Raw genomic sequence first — 13,894 nt, forward strand, 5'->3', positions numbered from 1 at the left:
AATGTTTGAGTAATAGAACTGCTGTTTGAAAATAGATATTTAAGTGCGTGTTTATATAAAATTTTTTCATTCCATAGGAGAAACTAGAAAAACTGTTCTGACTAAGCCAAGTGAGTCTTCACCTGAAGTGATAAACTACCTGGGTAACAAAGCATGTGAATGTTACATTTCCATTGCTGACTGGTCTGCTGTTCAGGAGTGGCAAAACATGGTCCATGAACTGAAGAAAAGCAATAGCAATACCTCAATCAACCTGAAAGCAGATTTTAACTACATAAAGTAAGGGTATAATTCATTTTTTCAACAGTACCTAAGAGTTCATTGTTTTACAACTGAAATATTAAAGTTTTAATGGATTTAAAATTGGATGTCAGTTTCTAATAGAGGCATACAAAGAAGAGAGGTGTGTTCTTGGGAGGGTGAAAACTTGGCCATGGCATTTACAGATGAAGAGATAACATCGTTCTAAATAGCTACTGCAGCTTTCTGGCTGCTGAGGCTGCTTAGTATTCAAGAAAAATATCTTTCATTGAAGAAAAAAAGATAGCAAATTTGTTCTGCTTTACTCAGCAGAAGATGAATCCTTTTGCACAACTTAAATGTATCTCATGTTCTTAAAAATATCTTAATTTAATGGAAAAAGTATAGGAAAGGAAGTGGTCTTGGCTGCTGAGTTTCTTAGTTTTGTTTCTTTTTTTAAATGAAATTTAGAATTGTAGCTTGTGCATTTATTTCCTGAACTTTGGTATTTTTCTAGTTCATTAAAAAATACTTGTGATATTGAATAGATCTTCAAAGGTTGATAGTTTCTTTTTATTTGACAACTTGATTGCTTTCCACTCCTGCATGATTGTGGTCAACATAGTAAAATCCTTTTGGCTGAAATTTCTTGATTTGAAAATAAAAGCACAGAAAGGGACCAGTGAAATAAAATCTGCAGGTCTGAAAAGGTGACAGCTTCTGTCAGAGAAAGAGGCTCTTCCTTCCCTTTGGTACTGCATTCATTCATTTGGTGCAGAACTAGTGCCTTTATTGATGTATGTGATAATTGAGATTTTGGTTAGAATTAATCATAAGCGCTCTGTAAGATTTGGAGTTACTCTTGAGTCTTTTCTTTTTGCTGTGTGATATAATTGGCAACTGGAGTGAAGTAAGAACTATGAAAATAAAACTATAAATGTTGAATTGCAGATCTTTGAGCAGCTTTGAGTCTGGACAACTTACTGAATGCATTGAACAACTAGAATTATTACCAGGAGAAAATATCAACCTGCTTGCAGGGGGATCCAAAGAAAAAATAGGTATAAATGCATAAATTAACATTTACTTCAAATGCAAAAGTAAATATTTCTTTGTGTATCTGTTTGTATAAATGACAGACTGAAACTTCTGAATGCAGTTTGCTGTGTTCAGTGGACTGACCATAACCCTTATGAATCAAGCTTCAGAATGATTGGCAGTGGGCATCCAAACATTGATGCAAGTGTGTTTTCTGGAGTTATTGTGACTGTTTATAAGTAATCTGTGATGAATATTCATAATAGAATATTATGAATGCATACACATATAAAATATATTTTTAAAAGAGAGGGGTTTTTTTCCTAACTTCCTTACTGTGAAAAATGCATTATCAGATGGTGAAACATGATACAATTTGGCAGTTCTAGTTGGTTTCAATTGTTTAATCTCCATGTAGACATGAAGAAGCTCCTTCCTAATATGCTAAGTCCTGATCCAAGAGAACTTCAAAAAGCAGTTGAAGTACAGCTTTTGAGAAGTTCAGTATGTCTGGCAACAGCTGTAAACCACATAGAACAGGAGCAAAAGTGGCAGTCAATATCTGAGTAAGTTGAAATGTGCTATGAATTAATGTGAAAACTGTGAAAACCTGTTCTAGTTTGTTAAACATAACTTTGTGTAAAGCTCCAGCATCCATGGCAGTTCTAGCTGTTGTGAGTTATAAGCTTACTGAGGAAAAATAAGATTGTTTAACATGGAATTCATTTAGTTTATAAAGTACTTGAGTTGGTAAAGTACTTCTGTGTCAGCTTAATAATAAAGTATTGTAACATAACTTGTATGATATTGCAACACTTTCTCACCATCCTTTTAAAGATACTGATTTTGTTACTGATTTTGTTTTTTCTTCAGTAATTTTGATATCATTATTTACTCTTACAGTCTAGCTAAGAAAAATGACTGTCCTGATCCTTTAATTTCAGAAATCTTATCAAGTACCTGAAGCAAACCTCCCGCATTGCTATTGGGCCTTTGAGGCTTTCCACGCTCACCGTGTCTCAGTCTTTACCAGTGTTGAGCACTCTTCAGTTGTACTGTTCTTCTGCTTTGGAAAACACTGTATGCAACAGGCTGACATCAGAGGTAATTCTGTGTGTTTAGAACCTAAATTGGGATAGTGTCTTTTGCCATGTCATACTGTGGAGTATTGAATGTAAAGCATGCATTAATTGTTTTGACTGGTAATCGTACTGTCAAAAGACCTCATTTAGTTTTCTAATGTGCCTTGACCCAAGTTTTTATAAGTTTACATCTCAATTGGACTTCTCTCTATAGTTATAAATATACCTCTCTTTCAATTACACTTACAGTATTTTTGAACTGTTATTTATAGTTGCCTTTTAGAGTGTTGGTATTTCTTCTCTGAATACATTGTAACATGCACTTAATTTACTTTCAAAACAACTTAAAAATATTCTAATAAAAAATCACTTCAGCATTTAAGAACTGAATGTCAGACTTCAACCACTATGCATGTTCTAGATGTAATTTCTAATCCCATTGTTCAGAAGACAACAGTTCTTAGTGTCGTCCTCTCAAAATCAAACATAAAACATATTTCTCTTAGCGATAAAGTGTGGTTACCAATATAAATAAGAATGTTTGTTTGCTCTAAAAATGGTCTTTGTTTTTAATTAATGGAAATGCATGGTAGTAAAGTTGTCTCTCAAGACAACTGTGCCTCTTGCAGGACTGTCTTATACCTCTCTTCAATGAAGCGTTGAGGTCATGCAAGCAGCACGATGTAAGGCCATGGATGCATGCCCTGAGGTACACAGTGTACCAGAATCAACTGATGGAAAAGCTTAAAGGTGTGTAAGCTCTCATGATGGTGTTGTGAAAAGCAAATGCAGAATTTGAACTTGTCTTCAAGTGTCTTGTTTTACTAGTCATTGTCTTGATTAGTTCTGTGATGTAGACAGTTTCAAAAAGAAAAACAACATTCTGAAGTGTTTAGTAGTTGTATACTCCTCTCCTAATAACCCCTTACTTGCTCATCATTTCATATTTTAACTGCTTTCACTTTTGAACATTTCAACATTATGAATAATGAGTCTTCACACACAGTCATGAAAGCCATTTAAATGTGCACTTTGATAAGAAGTAACGGGAGAAAGAAAGTTCTGTCAGGGGAAAAGTAGGCTTATTAGCTGAGAAGAATGGTTATAGTGGGAAAAAATCTTTTGCCCAGCCGATAATCTATGGATATAATTTATGTTTGACATGGGGTGTATAAATATTCTAGGCAGAAATGAAGTCATCTAAATCTCTGAAGCAATTTTTACTGATGCCCATGTACACTATATATTGGGCAGAAGTTCTCTGTGTGTCAGACAGTGGTTGAATACTTTGGTTTACAATGTCTTGCTCTCTTCTTCAGAACCAACAGTCCCAATTAAAAGCCATCTAATGGAACTGGGCTTAACAGCAGCCAAGTTTGCGCGGAAGCGAGGAAACATCGCCCTGGCTACGCGGCTGCTGGCCCAGTGCAGCGAGGTGCAGCTGGGGAAAACCACCACTGCACAGGACCTAGTCCAGCACTTCAAAAAATTGTCTGCACCAGGTCAGATAGATGAAAAATGGGGTCCTGAACTTGATATTGAGAAAACAAAGTTGTTATACACAGCAGGTGAGTGTTACGTTGTAGTGACTTGACTTTTTTCCTTATAACCAGGCTAATTCTCCTCACCTTGAAGAAGTGACAGTAGGGCACTATCACTAGGAACTGATTTCATCCCATTAGCTGTTGTCTGTCGGAAAGTGTTTTCACAAGTTTTTTTCATGCTTGTCATTCTTCAAAAGAGAATTTTCTGTGTAAAAATATATTGCTACAAGTTGTATATGAGTGTGCTGAATTTCAGAATTGTTTTAAATAATAGCAGTGTACTGAAAACCTGCTTTCCATGATATGCAGGTCAGTCAACACATGCCATGGAAATGCTGAGTTCTTGTGCCATATCTTTCTGCAAATCTGCCAAAGCTGAATATGCAGTTGCTAAATCTATTCTCACACTGGCTAAATGGATTCAAGCAGAATGGAAAGAGATCTCAGGACAGTTGAAACAAGTATATAGAGCTCAACAGCAGCAGAATCACAGTGGCCTGTCTACCTTGTCTAAAAACATATATAATTTGATTGAGCTGCCAGCTGTTAATACACTGGAAGATGAATATCCCAGGATTGAAAGTGAATCTACAGGTATGTTTGTTCTCATTGTTCTTTTTTAAAATTAGTTACTGATAAATATAGTGAGGAATAACATCAGTTACATTGATGAAGACTAAGTGCTCCATCACTCATGTATTTGTTTTCCTAATACATGTGTGAGGGGTGTGTATTTTGTGCAAAAGGTAACTATACACAGTTAAAAAACCCAAACACCCAAATATATTTCATATTTCTGTCACATTTTTCCCATTCAAGTAATGGTGGCCTGAGAAAGAAACTGGGATATGTTTATTTTGTTTTGAGGATATCAGTTATTGCCCTGTGTGTGTTTGCTTTCAGCTTGTGTATTTGCTAAAGTTTGAGTTAGATCTTTCAGGTTTAAGCATGGAGAGGATTTATGTTATGAAGGCCCCCATAAGTGTGAAAAATACTTTAGGATTTTTCATTATCTTTAATCTGTAATTAATCTGAACACTTTTCTGTTGCTGCAGAATGTGTTCTCATTCCTAATTTCCAGCAGACTTTTCTTTAAATGTTAAGATAAATTCTGTGTTTCTTTAAACTTGGATTTCATAAATAATTTCATTCCTCTCATGCAGAGTCAGAATTATTGTAGAGCTGTTGGTGGATGTTAAACAGTAGGTGCTTTCTGACTTGATGGCGAAGAACATAAATATACACAAATAAACACAACCACAGTGCCCTGGGTACTTCATAGAAATCTTCTCCCTGGAGCACTGTGCTCCTTTGGAGGCCATGAGTTCTTTCCCTCAGTTCCACCTCTCTGTGAGAGAGGAAGGAATTGTAGAGTGTCAGCAGTGCTTGTTGGCAAATGGAAACTAGGCTTTATTTTGAAGCTGTGTCAGAACTGAAAAATAATTGCATTTTGGAAAATTTTGCACTGTTGGGTATTAATTTTACTAAAAAAATACTGTATACCCCTAATTTTTGGTGTTATTTTCTGTGCTAAGGAAGGCCTAAGTAGGTTTTACACTGTAACACATATTACTCTATTTCTCCCATCACAGTAAACATTGGAGTTGGAGAACCAGACTTCATCTTGGGCCAGCTCTATCACTTGTCTTCAGTACAGGCACCTGAAGTAGCCAAGTCCTGGGCAGCCCTGGCTAGCTGGGCTTATAGATGGGGCCGCAAAGTAGTTGATAATGCCAGGTAAATACAGCCTAGTGCTTGAATTTGTACAGTACAATTGGTTTTCTTAAGATAAACCTTATCTGTGTATTTATGATTGCTGTTGTATGTGGTCTGAAGTTTGCCATGAGCAGAGAAATGAATTTTCTCCTGGTTAGTTGCCTTTGTAAAACAAAGCTAACTTAATTCTGAGATAAACATGATTTCTTCCTTCGAAAAGTTTTATAGATAGACTTGCAGTAGCTCCACAAATACTCATGTAATGGGGATCAATAATTCATTAACTGTTACAGTCAGGGAGAAGGTGTTCGGCTGCTGCCCCGGGAGAAATCCGAGGTTCAGAACTTGCTCCCAGACAACATCACAGAGGAGGACAAAGAGAAAATCTATGGCATTCTTGGGCAGGCAGTGTGTCGGCCAGCTGGCATTCAAGTAAGTGTAGATTTGTTTGTGTGAAAAAATGTTCAGCTTCAGCATGAACCTTATTTCCCTCTTCTTGCAGTTCATGTTAACTCTTGTAAATGTCTTAAAGTTAAAATTCAGACAGTACAAGAAACCATCTGTTAGCTATGTGGTAATCCACCTGTTGGATGAACTGTGGTAGTCTGATCAAGTAATGCAGTTGCATGAGCTGCTAGGCAAAAACTGACCTAGGAGCTAAGATTGCCTGTAGGAATTATTGGAGGACTTAATCAAACCTGCTTTCCTTTTATTTGCATTTAGGATGAAGATATGACTCTACAAATCACTGAAAATGAGGACAATGAAGAAGATGATATGGTGGATGTGATATGGCGTCAGTTATTAACAAGTTGTCCCTGGCTTTCAGATCTTGATGAAAATGCAACAGAAGGATTAATTAAAGTCTGGAGGAAAGTTGTAGACAGAATCTTCAGTCTCTATAAACTGTCCTGCAGTGCATACTTTACTTTCCTCAAACTCAATGCTGGGCAGGTTAGTGTTGATGTGGAAACCAAGTTACAAAGTTTTTTAAATGAGGATATGAACTATATACTTAATTTAGAGGAGTATTTCTATGTTTCAAGGTTCCACTTGATGAAGAAGATCCCAGACTGCACTTAAGAAACACCTCTGAGCAAAGCACAGATGATGTAATTGTCATGGCAACCCTGAGACTGTTACGCTTGCTTGTGAAGCATGCTGGAGAGCTTAGACAGTATCTAGAGCATGGGCTAGAAACTACACCTACTGCTCCTTGGAGAGGTAAGCATATGTTATCTAGCTGTTAAAATTGATTTGGAAACATTTTCTCTAAATGCAGAAAGCTGAAAGGGGATGTGGTTTGTGAAGTATTGCATCACATGACCACTCTAAAAAACAAATGAGGTGGGTTTTTTCTAGTTATAGTTGAGAAAGATGTGTGACTAAAGCTACAAGTTTCAGAATTAGTTGTTTGTCACTACACTGCAGGTTCTGATTGTTCAGGGACTTCCCCTCAAAGGTTATAGTGTTAGTGTGGGAGGCAAAGAGGAGGAGGCCACCTATTGTTTTGGACTTTTCTGTAAATTGGTAAATTTGTACTTCTTTGATCTACATTCTCCCTATGCAAAAATAATGGCATGCTTTTAAAAATAAAATTCTATCTCATTTGAAGAGGAATGAAGTGAATCAGCACATTGGCTTTTCCTCTTTCTGCAGGAATTATTCCCCAGCTTTTCTCTCGCCTGAATCACCCAGAGGTGTACGTACGTCAGAGCATTTGCAACTTGCTCTGTCGAGTTGCTCAGGATTCTCCTCATCTCATCCTCTATCCTGCAATAGTGGGAACCATTTCACTTAGCAGTGAATCCCAGACTTCAGGTATGGAGAAAAGGAAAAAGCCTTCAAATAAACTTAAGCTACTATATTTTTATATACTGGGTAGGATGATGCTGAGGTGGTGTTTTTGTTTTCTCAGTTTTGATCTTAAGAATATTTTTGGTATGGGAACTCACTGATATCCTTAATCTGATTTACCAGATTTTGCAAATTTTTCTTATACTTCACCAATACTTAATGGGGACCTGATGCTAAATAAACTATGGAGTGACACATCTTAGTGTAGCTAATATTTTATCATCTGGTTTTAATTCAGGAAACAAGCTGCCTTCTGCCATCCCTACTTTGCTTGGTAATATACAAGGAGAAGAACTGTTGGGTGGTGAATGTGATGGAGGGAGCACTCCAGCTTCCCAGGAAAGTAGTAAAGATGATACAAAAGCTGGATTAAATGAAGACCAAGCAATGATGCAAGACTGCTACAGCAAAATTGTGGAGAAACTCTCTGCTGCAAATCCAACAATGGTATTGCAGGTAAATAATTCAAATGTATGTTGCTTCAGTGCTTGAACCACAAATACATAATTTATGTGTCTTGGCCTACTGAAAGTTTTCTGTGTTTCTGTCTTTTTTCCAACTTGTTCATGTACTGAAACAAATCTGAATTTTAGTTCTTTTGAAAAGTGACTCTTGCTTTCTCCAGGTTCAGATGCTTGTGGCTGAGCTGCGCAGGGTTACAGTTCTCTGGGATGAGCTGTGGCTGGGAGTTCTCCTGCAGCAGCACATGTACGTCCTCAGACGGATTCAGCAGCTGGAAGATGAAGTCAAGAGGGTCCAAAATAACAACACTCTACGGAAGTATGTCTGTTTCAGTAATACAGGGGAGAATCATAACAAATGGTTATTTCTGGGGAAGTAAACAGTCAAATGAATCAGCAGTGGTGTTGTTCCTGAATCCATACTATCCCAGCAGCTGCTTTGTAAGCCTGGGGCCTTATTTCAGGAACATTTTATGCTACAGCTACTTCTCCAGTCAAATGGGAGAAACAGTCTAGCTGTGAATCCATGTTGTGATTTCTTTAGTAATACCATGTTAGAACCCAATGTATATTGTATTGTGGATGATGAGATTCTTTAGTTCTCCATTTCCAAGTCAGATGAAATGAGTATACACCGTTCAACATGCTTAATCTATTTAGACATCACTGTAAATGCAGATGTTTGGAGTAAACAAGAATGTCTTAATCAGATTTTAGTTTTCAGTGTTGAGCAAGTCTGTCTTTCTCCCTCACCTGGGTTCTCCTGTGAACAGAGTAGTGGAAGAGCAGATCCATTCACTGAGCACCTGGATAAGCTTAAGAATGCCTCTCATTTTCTGTAGTCAGGACTGACATGGAGTGGGAGAATGGAATGATCTGAATGTCTCTTCTTCTTTATAGTGTGGTGCATCCTCAACAAGTAGTAGTAAAAAGGTCCTTTAATAAAGGAAATCAGTTGCTTAAAGTGATTTCTGCTCAGAGCTTCTAATCAGGGTTTCTGGTGGTGAACAATGCATTTCAAATGTTTTTTTTTTAAAGTGTGGTTCAGAGGAACGCTTACTCAATGTGGAATGAAATACTCTTCATTTTAATATGATCATAACTGAAGACCTCATTTTAGAGAAGTAATTATTTTTGTGAGTTCTTCAATGTCTGTTATTGTTTAATGCTGTCCTTATGAGAACTTGGTTTTATGGCATTAAGAAGAGGTTTTTGTGTGTTTTTTATAACAGAGAGGAGAAAATAGCAATCATGCGTGAGAAGCACACAGCTCTGATGAAGCCCATTGTGTTTGCTCTGGAGCACGTGAGGAGCATCACTGCAGCTCCTGCAGAAACTCCTCATGAGAAATGGTTTCAGGATAACTATGGAGATGCAATTGAAAATGCACTAGAGAAGCTTAAGAATCCTTTGAATCCTGCTAAACCTGGAAGCAGCTGGCTCCCATTTAAAGAGGTATTACATGCAAGAGGAAGAGTACAATGTAGAGACACTTGCTGCTCTTGCTGCACCATGTGCTTGACCGTCTCCTCTTGCTGTTCTCTTATCATATCAAAATTGCAGCCTAAAATTTTGTCTTAGCAGTCAGCAGAGGCAAGCTGGGCACTAAAACACCATAATTTTTGCCTCTAGCCAGTCCTATTGATTGTCTGTTATCACATTTCTACCCATTGAAATCACATTTTTCAAATCTTGCAGCTTCTTCTGTGTGGGATGCTGTCAGCTTTGGAAGCAGAGGGCTTTCTTTCTTTTAAATACTGTCTTTCTGAAACTCTGGTATTTGAGATTAGTTGATTTTAAGTTTTAACAAGTTAATTCTGTTTATCTAAGCATAGTCATTGGACCGTGCAGCAACTTCCAAATGATCGACCCTTCCCAGAGGTCCTTTGTCAGTTATGTCATCTTCTCCTAGTTTATAGGTTTTAAGAGAAACTAAATATTCACTTGTCTCTCCAGAGCCAGCCTGGTGTTTTTAAAACCAGAACAGAGGTTTTACATGCAAATAGACCTTTTTTTACTTGTACTTCCTCTTCAGCTTTGTAATACAGACAAGCGTTCACATGTATAAACAGGAGGTTGCTGAATGCTGCTGCCTTTAACCACAGCTCAGATTTTTGTAAATACAGAAGCAAACATCTTGAAGAGCATGATTTGTTGTGATTTTGCTTCTTGTCACTGCACAGGGTATATTTGCTGCATAGAGGAAGTTGTTTAATTTTTGTAATCTTCATCCTGAACTCTCTGGATTAACAGCATGGCAAGGGTGCAAAGGAGTTTAGGAAAAACCTTTGTTTTCTGGAAGATGACCACCATTAAGTCTGGTTTGATGGTGTTTTTGTTCTTACTGCTAACTGTTAAGGTGAATGTCAACCTAAAAGAAAAAACTTTCTTTGGAATAGGTAATGCTGAGCTTGCAGCAAAGAGCACAGAAACGGGCCAGTTACCTCTTACGGCTTGAAGAAATCAGTCCTTGGCTGGCTGCCATGATGAACACTGAAATAGCACTTCCTGGAGAGGTGTCCACCAGGGACACAGTCACCATCCACAGTGTGGGCAGCACCATCACCATCCTGCCCACCAAAACCAAACCTAAAAAGCTGCTTTTCCTGGGTTCAGATGGGAAGAACTATCCCTACCTGTTCAAAGGTAAGTAATAGAATTTTTTCATACCAGGTACTGTCTCTTGTTATAAATTAGACTGTATTAAAATTAGGAAGATTGTGTGGTGCAACTCTAGTTTTATTTGCCTGAATGGTAGAGAGAAAGAGGAGTTTGAAGCATTTGCTCTCTCTCTTCCCTACCTCTCATGTCACCAGATATTTTTCAAGGAATTTTGCCATGTGAAACTGTAAGTCAAATCCCTTCTTTCATCAGAAGCAATGTTCTGCTTGGATGTTGATAGGATTAGCTGGATGCAATTTTCCAGAAGCTTAATGTAGCCCCTAAAAGACAACTTTAGAGACTTCTTGTTTTGCCTTCAAGGGAAAGGCCTATTTGTTATGTTGTAAGGATTGTGTGTACTGCTCACACAGCAAGCTGGCATAAACTGGTAGGTAAATACCATGTAAACACTTTGCTTTAGGCCAAACAACTCATCCTTAATCTACATATTATAAAGACATTCATAGTCTGACATGTAGTAGGTTTAAAAAAATACTAAATTTTGGGCTTTAGGAGATTTTTTTTTATCTAGAAGCTAATTTTTAAACAAATTTCTTGTAGGTTTGGAAGACTTGCACCTAGATGAGAGGATCATGCAGTTCTTATCCATTGTGAACACCATGTTTGCCACGATCAACCGGCAAGAGACGCCGCGGTTCCACGCGAGGCACTACTCGGTGACACCCCTGGGGACAAGGTCAGGCCTCATCCAGTGGGTGGATGGAGCCACACCTCTGTTTGGGCTGTACAAGCGCTGGCAGCAGCGGGAAGCTGCTCTGCAGGCACAAAAGGTAACAGCTCTGCTCTGTGCCAAGTGGAACAAGGCAGAGGAGAAATGCTTGTTTTGATTTGCTTTGTGATTCTAAGGCACATGGTCTTACAAGGATTGTTTTGTTGATAATAATGCAGGAGGGTTCTGTGTATTCATGTATCTTGAGACTTCACCTGAAGTCAGTAAAATTGCATGTCTGTTATTTAGATATAATTGCAGTATGTAACATAAAAATGCTCTTCTGGCATGATAGTTCAAGAGAACTGTTTTTTACAAATAGAATTAACCTTGGTTGAAATCATTTTAGTTCTATATCTTGTTTACTCATTTCATTCTAAATACAGTTTTTGCAGTTATATTTATGAGATCTACTTTGAGAATAGAATTAGGCCAAAACAATGTGTTTTCAATCTATTTAGACCTTAACTACTGAATTTTGAAAGCAGTCTTTGAGCTGAAGAAGTCATGCTCAGTTAAAGCATTGATTTCATATTTCATTCTCACCAAAACTGAATTTGGGATTTTTTTTTTTCTGTGCTAATACATCAACTATCATTTTTCATCTCTTCTAGGCCCAGGACTCTTACCAGACCCCTCAGAACCCTGGAATAGTTCCTAGACCCAGTGAACTTTACTACAGTAAAATTGGACCTGCTTTAAAGGCAGTCGGGCTTAGTCTCGACGTGTCGCGTCGTGACTGGCCCTTGAATGTCATGAGGGCTGTTCTGGAGGAGCTGATGGAAGCAACTCCCCCGAATCTCCTTGCCAAGGAGCTCTGGTCATCCTGTACCACACCAGATGAGTGGTGGAGAGTTACACAGGTGAGTTACAACAGCTGTATTTTACATAGGAGAGGCTGTGGTTTTAATGGGATGAGGGGCACCAAATGCCTGAGGTGTGGTACTTGTGAGTTTGGAGAGCTGGTGCTGCTATGAGTTTGAGGAAATATTGGCAGTTGTGCCATTGAATTTAAAAATGGGTATAGACCAGATAAGTCTGTGTTAATATACTAGAGTTATCAGCCAAAAAAATGAAAACTCTTGTAAGATACCATCAAACACAAATAGAAAACTGCTTGGAATAAGTTGGGCTTGATTTGTTTTACACTTACACTTTAAATAATGTTTTAAGATGGTAGTCAGTCCAATGTGTTGGCAGAGGATTCCCACAAATAATTTTTTCCTGAAACTCTCTTTTAAGTCGTATGCAAGATCCACTGCAGTTATGTCCATGGTTGGCTACATCATTGGTCTTGGAGACAGACATCTGGATAATGTTCTTATAGATATGACTACAGGAGAAGTTGTCCACATAGATTATAATGTTTGCTTTGAAAAAGGTAATTTAAAAAATGCTCTATGTTATTCAAATAAAAGGTTTTCTTTCTTGGCAATTAAAAGAAGCAACTTAATTTTTTATCTTAAAGGAAAGAGCCTTAGGGTGCCAGAGAAGGTTCCGTTCCGGATGACGCACAACATTGAGACAGCCCTGGGAGTGACAGGAGTGGAGGGGGTGTTCAGGCTTTCTTGTGAGCAGGTATGGTTGGAGATTTGAAAACTGAGGGCCATCACTGGCCAAATACTGTCTTAGAACTTTTCTATTTTACATTCTGCTGCTGGTTTATAGAGCCTTCATCTTTCTGCTGTGATTTTAATTTGGCTTACTTTAGCTATATCCTGTGGTAGGTATTTAAGAAACATGAGATTGTCTGATAAATGCACATGGAAGTAGTGGCACAACTAAAATTTAGGGTGAAAGGGGGACTCCTAGTTGTAGAGTAAAATGTTATGTTTTTCCTGAATTTTTTTGAGATGTTTTTCTTGCCCTCTTCCTTTGGGACTCATCCTGTACAAGCATGACAGATATGTTTTTGAAAAGAAAAATGCTCTGAGGAAGGGAGATTTTTTCCTCCTTAAGTGTCTATGGCTTGTGCATAGAGTTTGTGTGGAAGGCTAGATCTTCCTGCAGGCTTAGCTGCAGTTGTTCCCACTGTGGTGTTCTTCCTGCCTCTGTAGTAGTTAGGCATACATTGTGGATTTCTGTACCTACTCAAGTACAGTATTTTGCCTCTTAAGTTTCCACTATTCTGCAAGGATAACACAGAACGAGTCTGTTTAAAATACGATGCAGGTCCTTCATATAATGCGGCGTGGGAGAGAGACTTTGCTTACACTGCTGGAGGCTTTTGTTTATGATCCACTGGTGGACTGGACAGCTGGAGGAGAGGCAGGATTTGCTGGGGCTGTCTATGGTGGTGGTGGCCAGCAGGCTGAAAACAAACAGAGCAAAAGGGAAATGGAAAGGGATATTACACGGAGTCTCTTTTCCTCAAGGGTGGCCGAGATAAAGGTGAGTTTACTACAATAATTTTCTATTTTTAAACCAAAGTAGACTCTGCACTTTCATTTTGTTTATTTGCATTTTGGGAATGGGGGAAGATAGGGTCATATATCAGCAACAGTTCATGAATTTTATTGTGATAAATTCAGTTTATGTGAAGGGAGGTGTTTACATTGAACTTGC

At 38.1% G+C, this 13,894-nt stretch overlaps 1 protein-coding gene across 1 annotated transcript in view; it reads left to right on the forward strand.

The window, feature by feature from the left end:
* The window catches only part of SMG1 (SMG1 nonsense mediated mRNA decay associated PI3K related kinase), a 61,082-nt gene that overhangs the window by 31,216 nt on the left and 15,972 nt on the right, over window positions 1–13,894 (forward strand). Inside the window, exons 25-45 of the mRNA XM_071444149.1 lie at window positions 78–279; window positions 1,192–1,301; window positions 1,697–1,844; window positions 2,223–2,382; window positions 2,990–3,110; window positions 3,680–3,928; window positions 4,214–4,498; window positions 5,497–5,641; window positions 5,914–6,052; window positions 6,344–6,574; window positions 6,667–6,844; window positions 7,280–7,441; window positions 7,716–7,933; window positions 8,103–8,257; window positions 9,171–9,393; window positions 10,338–10,584; window positions 11,161–11,390; window positions 11,944–12,192; window positions 12,572–12,710; window positions 12,798–12,907; window positions 13,502–13,720. Of these exons, the coding sequence (XP_071300250.1) occupies window positions 78–279; window positions 1,192–1,301; window positions 1,697–1,844; window positions 2,223–2,382; window positions 2,990–3,110; window positions 3,680–3,928; window positions 4,214–4,498; window positions 5,497–5,641; window positions 5,914–6,052; window positions 6,344–6,574; window positions 6,667–6,844; window positions 7,280–7,441; window positions 7,716–7,933; window positions 8,103–8,257; window positions 9,171–9,393; window positions 10,338–10,584; window positions 11,161–11,390; window positions 11,944–12,192; window positions 12,572–12,710; window positions 12,798–12,907; window positions 13,502–13,720 (3,920 nt within the window). The remainder of the gene's footprint in view (window positions 1–77; window positions 280–1,191; window positions 1,302–1,696; window positions 1,845–2,222; window positions 2,383–2,989; window positions 3,111–3,679; window positions 3,929–4,213; window positions 4,499–5,496; window positions 5,642–5,913; window positions 6,053–6,343; window positions 6,575–6,666; window positions 6,845–7,279; window positions 7,442–7,715; window positions 7,934–8,102; window positions 8,258–9,170; window positions 9,394–10,337; window positions 10,585–11,160; window positions 11,391–11,943; window positions 12,193–12,571; window positions 12,711–12,797; window positions 12,908–13,501; window positions 13,721–13,894) is intronic.

This window comes from Agelaius tricolor, unplaced genomic scaffold (genome assembly GCF_023055355.1).
Source record: "Agelaius tricolor isolate 1412-34295 unplaced genomic scaffold, bAgeTri1.0.p SCAF_19, whole genome shotgun sequence".
Lineage (NCBI taxonomy): Eukaryota > Metazoa > Chordata > Aves > Passeriformes > Icteridae > Agelaius > Agelaius tricolor.